General features: G+C 34.0%; 1 protein-coding gene across 1 annotated transcript; it reads left to right on the forward strand.

Moving 5' to 3' along the window:
- Window positions 1-798: 798 nt before the first annotated feature.
- On the forward strand, window positions 799-4,850 carry LOC133314859 (uncharacterized). The gene is made up of 9 exons (XM_061516399.1): window positions 799-1,240; window positions 1,358-1,458; window positions 1,601-1,702; window positions 2,657-2,761; window positions 2,901-3,005; window positions 3,286-3,424; window positions 4,057-4,172; window positions 4,261-4,317; window positions 4,511-4,850. Exons 1-9 carry the CDS (start codon window positions 1,087-1,089, stop codon window positions 4,610-4,612), a joined length of 981 nt encoding a protein of 326 aa, XP_061372383.1. The 5' UTR covers window positions 799-1,086; the 3' UTR covers window positions 4,613-4,850.
- Window positions 4,851-7,156: the final 2,306 nt, after the last annotated feature.

Below are 7,156 nucleotides of genomic sequence, written 5' to 3' on the forward strand. Positions count from 1 at the left end.
GTATCGTGAATAAAGAATTGTTTTCTGTTTCCTGTTAATTCTCTCTCTGTTCAGATACAATTTCGCGTATTGTATCATATTGTGCAGAAATTATACTAAAATCATAATTCAATGATAAGCTATGCTAGTTGACAAATTCATAACTTGATATCCAATTTCAAGTTTCAGATTAAGAAGAAAAATGCATAGCAGATTCGAATTAACATTCAGTATAGCAGATTTAATTAACATTTTTTTTGGTAACATTCCAAACCATTCCCCATTAAAAATCATCCCTTACGACAAAACGTGGGTAGTATAACAGATTCGAATTAACTTTTTTTTTAAAATTTTCCGGTGAGGGATGACTGACGGCAAACAATGGATAGTGGACGGTAATGGATGATTGTTGAGGGTGATTGTTAGTGGGTGAAGACATTACCAATGAGTGATGGCAGAGACAATGATCAACATGGATGGTGGGATGAGATAGGGATATTTTTGTCTTAAAATTAATAAATATGCTTAATTGTTACTATTTGAAAGTATAAAGGGTTAAATTGATTCAATTGAAAGTTAAAGGTGGTTTTTTAAAAAAGCACTTAACTTTGAGGTGGTTTTATGTAATTTATCCAAAAAATAAAGATATAGATCCCACTTTTTTGTAAAAGATAAAATAATATAAATTATGTCATTTAAAAACACAACCACTTTTCTCAAATTGTAATTACCTTCCTGAACAAATCCCTTCCCTATCTACTTAACTTGTGTAGCCAACACCCACGGCATGAAACGCACACCGTTTTAGAAGATGATTTATTTTTTGCTGCGAAATGTTTTTCTCCTTTGTGTTTGGTGTTCGTTATCGCTAACTCTAATCTAACAAAAGTTGTTTGTCATGTCATGACGGTTGTGTAGTGTTGAGTGTTGAGTAATGAGTTCCTCACACACAGAAAAAGAGTTGGTATCATCGTATCTGAGTTCTCAGAGTGAAACCATGGAACCTATCAACTCACACACCCTTCTTTAGCTCCAACGACCAAGTTCAACTATCTCAGTTTCTTTCTTATTCATTCAACCAATTTCTCATACTCTCCGCTTCTAACAATGGCGGTTTTGTTGCCTCCAACACTCTCACCACTCTTTCTAAACACCAAAACAAATCTTGGGTCGTCATCTCCTTCATCACCTCTTCCTCTTCTCACCTTCTCCTCCACACCCAACAATCGCCTTTCCTCACTCACCCTCTTTTGTTACACTAGTAAGTTCATTATTGCTAGTTCACCCCCCAAAAAAAAAAAAAAAAAAATCTTTTTTTTTTAATCAATTTTTATGCTCCAAGATGATTGGAATCTTGTGTTTCTTCAATCGTTTGCAGAATCAGGAAATGGGTTGGCTAGTGAAGAGAAAAAAATCTTGCTTGAGAAGTATGGATACGATGCTGATGCTGATGTGTACTTTTCTCAATCATCTCCAAAGGTTCCATTTTTTTCTCTTTTTTTTCCATGCTTAAAATTTCTGTGTCATATCATGTCTCAATAGAAGCTTTTGAATCTCTTGTGTTCTGTGAATTTAACTGTGTTTTCTATTTTTCTTCTGAATTCTGAATGCAACTGTTTAGTCCAAGAGGAGAAAGGAGCAGCCAAAGACCAAAGGAGGGAAGCAAGTGCCGGATCCACCAGAGGACCCTAAACCTCCTCGTACTACACATAAATTGCTTCAGGTACTTTCGGTTTAGTACTTGGATCCTCTAAAGTGCTAATTGATAAGGATAATTACGGAGTTTTTTTTTTTTTTTTTTTAATTTTTTTTTTTAATGTTCATAGATAGAACCTTTATCAAAAACTAAAAACTGGGAAAGTGATGGATTCAATGTAAAGTGTACCCTACACTTTAGAGGAGCTTAATTCTCCTTTTTCTGCAGTTTTTACCTTCCAATATCATTTAGGATGCTTGCATCCTACATGTATGATGAATTACCAACATTCCTAAAGGTTTAAGATGTTATGGATACTTGGAATATTATCATTCTCACATTATAACACTATCCCCTATTTATGGACTTCATACTTTACTTGCCCATCAGTTGGTCATTCTTGATTTTTCAAAGAGAAAGAATAGAGACAAAGCAGTGTTTAAACTTGGGATATATGACTCATGCCATCATTGATTATTAACTCTTCTAAAATATTAACCTGGTAATGAGTAGAGATATTTGGTTATTTATTAGATGGAGATGAAAGTGATGACAGCTATGGAATTGAATCTGATTATGATTTCATGGATGCATTCTTGGACTGTTTTCTATTTCTCTTATGTTTCCTAACCTTGGGCTGTTAATCTCTTTCTGTTATTAATGTTAATTCTCAAGGGTGCCACATCTATTTTGGTTGTAAACTAATCTTCGGAGCTTGTTATCAACTTACCAAGCTTTATCACTTAAATATTTGACTGTTTTACTTTACTCTGAATGTTGTGCTTGAGTAGTTAATTTATATGACAAATTAATGTAAAATAGTCAAATATTTTACTATTGTCTTCTTTTTCTGATGCTAATGCTCAAGGCATTAAAACCTCAAGGGTGGACTACCTTGATTTATTGATTTTAAATCCTATAGAAATTAGATTTTAGAAATGATGAAAGTATCCTTGGCTTTTATTTCCAATGGCTACATAGGTTCTTGGAGGAACGGCTCGAAGAAAGAAGCTGCTCTCACCAAAGGGCATGGATGTACGCCCCATGATGGAAGTGGTGAAAGGTGCAGCCTTTGATATATTACAGGTACAAGTTGGATGTTTTATCTCCTATATAGTACACTTGTTTGCGTATTAATTATTGCTATTGGGTTTCATCTAGTCTGAATAATTTCCTTGCAGCAACTTTCTTGTTTATACTAATGATTTTCTTTTACAATACCAAGGCAGCTGGTGGGTGTCCTGCATCCTTGAGACCTGGACGCTGGTTAGACTTGTATAGTGGTACCGGATCTGTTGGAATTGAAGCACTTAGCCGCGGATGTTCCGAGGTATTAATATTTTCAGTGAGAAGTTTGCAAATCACTCTATCTTATGGATTGTGAGCTTTGCAAAATTTATGATCACTTGTGAGATTGTCTGAGCTATCTCCTAAGTGATATAATCTGCCTTCTGTTAAGAAATGGAATTAACAGATTTTCATCAAGTTCAAAGAGATGCACAAAAGGATTTTCATTTTTCAACAGTTTGTTTTTTTTTTAATTTTCCCATGTATAATAATGTGTTTCATGCCTGAAGTCCCTTGTTTATATGATTAAACAAAATTTTCAGGTGCATTTTGTTGAGATGGATCCATGGGTTGTATCAGATGTTTTACGTCCAAACTTAGAGGGGACTGGATTTCTTGATGTTTCAGTCATACATACAGTCCGTGTGGAAAAATTCTTTGAACGTGCAGAGCAATTTGTAGGCATGTACATCTTTTCCCTATTAATTCCTTTTTATGCATATCCTCGTAGCATCTTAGTCAACTAGGATAAGGGTTATGCAAAATTATAGGGCTACAAAATAATTTATAACTTCATCCACCACCTCCCTCCCCCCCCAAACAAAAGGGCAAATCTCGGTGCACAAGGCTCCCTGAGTGGTGAGGGTTGACTGCACACAATCTTACTCTTGCATTTTTGTAAAGAGGTTGTTTCCTAAACTCGAACATGTGACATTCTGATCTTAAGGAGCAACCTTATTATTGCACCAAGCCTCCACCTCAAAAAAAAGTTTATGGCTTGAAATATGAAATGATTGATGCAAAAATATTGTTGGGCGGAGGAATTACGAGAAAAAGTTCTGGAAGCAAAACTTCTGTTGTTTTTTATGTAGCTACTGTTAAGACCCTTATTTAAGGGGATGCAATAAATATTTCCATCTCTATCTTCCACCACAGACAATTGCCAAAGAGAGTGTGCTAGGAAAATTAAGCATGGGATTTGTCATTCATTTTACTAAAAAAAGTTAGCTTCCTTATTGGAAAGTATCCTATAGTTTGTGACTCTTAGCGTCCTACCATTTCTGCTGTTATAAATTTCAATTGTTTACATGCAGAAAACGGTGGCCCATTTGATTACATTAGTGTCACCCCTCCATATACACAAGTTGACTATGAGGTGCTGATGAGACAAATATCAGAATCATCCTTTGTTGGAGAGCATACTTTTATTGTATGTAGTAGTTTCTTACCTTCTTATTCTTAGTCCAAATGGTCTTCTACTTACTAAGTTTATATTGAACTGTCATGTTCTGATATAGGTAGTTGAGTATCCTTTAAAAACTGACATGATGGATTCTTGTGGAAGCCTTGTGAAGGTAATTCAAGTAACCAATAGTACCGTGTTTGCATAACATACAAAATGTTTGAGATTCTTGTTGCACCACATATAAACCACATACAAAATGATGGTGCAAGACCTGCAATTGATGAATTCATTATTACATTAGTTATGAATTTTAATGAAATGCCAGAGTGTTTAAGCTGTTAAGTGGTTGTATGAAACTACAGATAACTGATAGAAGGTTTGGCCGGACGCTCTTGGCAATTTATGGACCAACATGGGCCCAAAAGAAGAGGAGATCACGCATTCAAATGACACAGATGCAGTAAAGGCTGATAAACTTGCTGGTGCAATGTTTAAAGGGGTCAACACTCAACAATTTTTTTTTTTTTTTTTTTGGCAAATGTCTCACTTCTTCAAAAGCTGTAATTAGGCAGTATATCATATTGGTCCCTGCAACAGGTCATGTTATATGTGGTGAATTATAATCTTGAATTCTTTTCTGCATATAATGTGGGACCCCCTCAGCTGAAGATTGATATATGCTTAATATATTCATGGCTTGTTTGCTCCTAAAGTCTGAAACGAGTATTGGATGGTATAAAAAATCAATTTAATCAAAAAGCTTAAGTTGTGAGGTGAGGGCCTTATTAATGATTTATATTATTCTCTAACATGTCTTCTCACACGAGAGTTCATTGGACTTAAATGATGGACAATGCATAGGCCTATCTTCCTCTGTTAACAAACTCCATAAGACTAAATTAATTATAAATTAAATGAGGGATGGTAAAAATCAAACCTGTGACACTGATGCTTTGATATTATGTAAAGAATCAATTCAATCCAAAAATTTAAACTGTTAGTTGAGGGTCTTGTTAATAGTTTATATTATTTTCTAAGACATTGGTAAGTATTTGCAAGTATGTTAACAAACCATTTAAATACACATCATAAGTTCGCTTCTTCCCTCCTTATTTACTAAAAAAATATAGAATGAATCATCTCATAATACATGAGGTCATGTAAGATGGATATAAATCAAGAGTGATTTTATTCTTATCCTTTATTCTATTAAATTTTCTCATCACCCTTGCATATCTCAATGGTTGATGATGTCACATGAGAGGATCCACTACAAAAAAAAAAAAAAAAAAGTACAAATTGAATGTTTGACTTTATCACTAAGGCAACATGAGTTTTTCTGCTAGCGTTTTGCTATGTTTTTCTTTTGACAATTTTCATACAAGAAATAAAAAAGCATGATTATAGGTTGGTCTTTGTAGGAAAAATCAACTGTAGAAAACATAATGGCTTAATTAAGGGGCCAAAACGCAAAAGCTAAACAGGAAACTAGAGAATATTTTAATATAATGTGCATCGGTTTAAACATGAGGCCTAAAGAGTTTATCATCCTCAAGAGTCCCATTACTTCCTTGGACTAATAGCACAGGGTTGTAGGTGCATTCGGTTGTTCTCCCCTTGGACTATGCAATGACAAAACCAAACACTGCTCAATAAAATCAACATCTACAACTACAAAAAATATTTTAATATATCTTGTTTCTACCCTTCTAGCTTCAATTTCTCAGTGCAATAGACCCAATTCAAATATCTCCAATCTTCCAAAAATGAATAGTAAACCCATTTTGGTCCTCCATGTCACGTAATGACCGAAAATAATTATTTTAGGACCAGTTTAATGTCATTAATCTTTTGAAAAATAAATGAATATTTTGAAAATGTTTTAAAGATCAAATTAAGGGTTTATTCCGAAAAGAATTTTAAATCAAATTATACATTTAGAAACTTAACCAAACCATAAATAAGCAGAGATACATTCGGTTGAACTTAGCATTTAAGCACTTCTTAAAAAATTAGATGCCACAAAAGTATATTACTATTGACTACAATATATTAATATTTTTTTTTTCAAAAAAAAAAAAAAGTTCTGAATTTCACTTTAATGAGATATGTATAAGATTTTAGAAATAGATCATGATGTACTTCACGGAAAATGGTCATCAGTCTCTTACTTAGCAAGTTTATATTTCCATAGAAATAATGAAGGGCACTTGAATTATATTCAGGTAGGATCCTTTGACACCAGTGTCAAATTGACACCTTATCTGAGAGCTATCAGATCAAAAAAAATCAATGGTGTCATATACTTACAAATCAAAGTCGTTGATCTTTTTTGATCTGATGGCTCTCAGAAGAAGTGTCAAATTTGAAATTTGACACTAGTGTCAAAGGATCCTACCTCAATTATATTTATGCTGTTTATGTAATTTTTGTTCCTTGGTTTTGAGTGACACCTATGGGGAAATTGCATTATATGAATCTGTACTCTTTAAGTTTCATTTCATCAACACTTGACACATAATTTGGCAAGGTTTTCATTCCTACAAAGTACAAACAGAGTATGTGAGAGTTAGAGAGATCATAGTGAGATTCTCTTTCCTAGTAGCATGAAAATGCACAAACCCAGTAAAAGAGAGTTCATGTGGACCCTTTTTTTAACAGCTAAATAGACTCAAATAACTAACTTTTCTGTTTCACTGGCCTTTTATGTTTGTCCATGCTCACTTCACCCTTTCTCCCATTCCCCTCTTTTCTCTCTCTCTCACACACACATCCACAACACACACTCCAAAGAGAACAGTTTCAATTGTCTGCCTTTAAATAGAACCATTCTCTCCTAAGCCCGCCAAGTTAGGAACCAGTTCATTAATTTGTCCTTTTCTTGTTGCTAGCTCTTTCTTTCTTTTCTTTTCTTCTCTCTCTCAGCTTCTTATATTATATCTTTATGTGATCAATGCCAAAATGTTGTTGAAACACTCTCATACCTTTAACTTCAATTGCCAGCCACT

This window comes from Gastrolobium bilobum, unplaced genomic scaffold (assembly GCF_033153095.1).
Source record: "Gastrolobium bilobum isolate Gb01-03AN ecotype WA unplaced genomic scaffold, APGP_CSIRO_Gbil_v1 utg5912, whole genome shotgun sequence".
Taxonomy (NCBI): Eukaryota; Viridiplantae; Streptophyta; class Magnoliopsida; order Fabales; family Fabaceae; genus Gastrolobium; species Gastrolobium bilobum.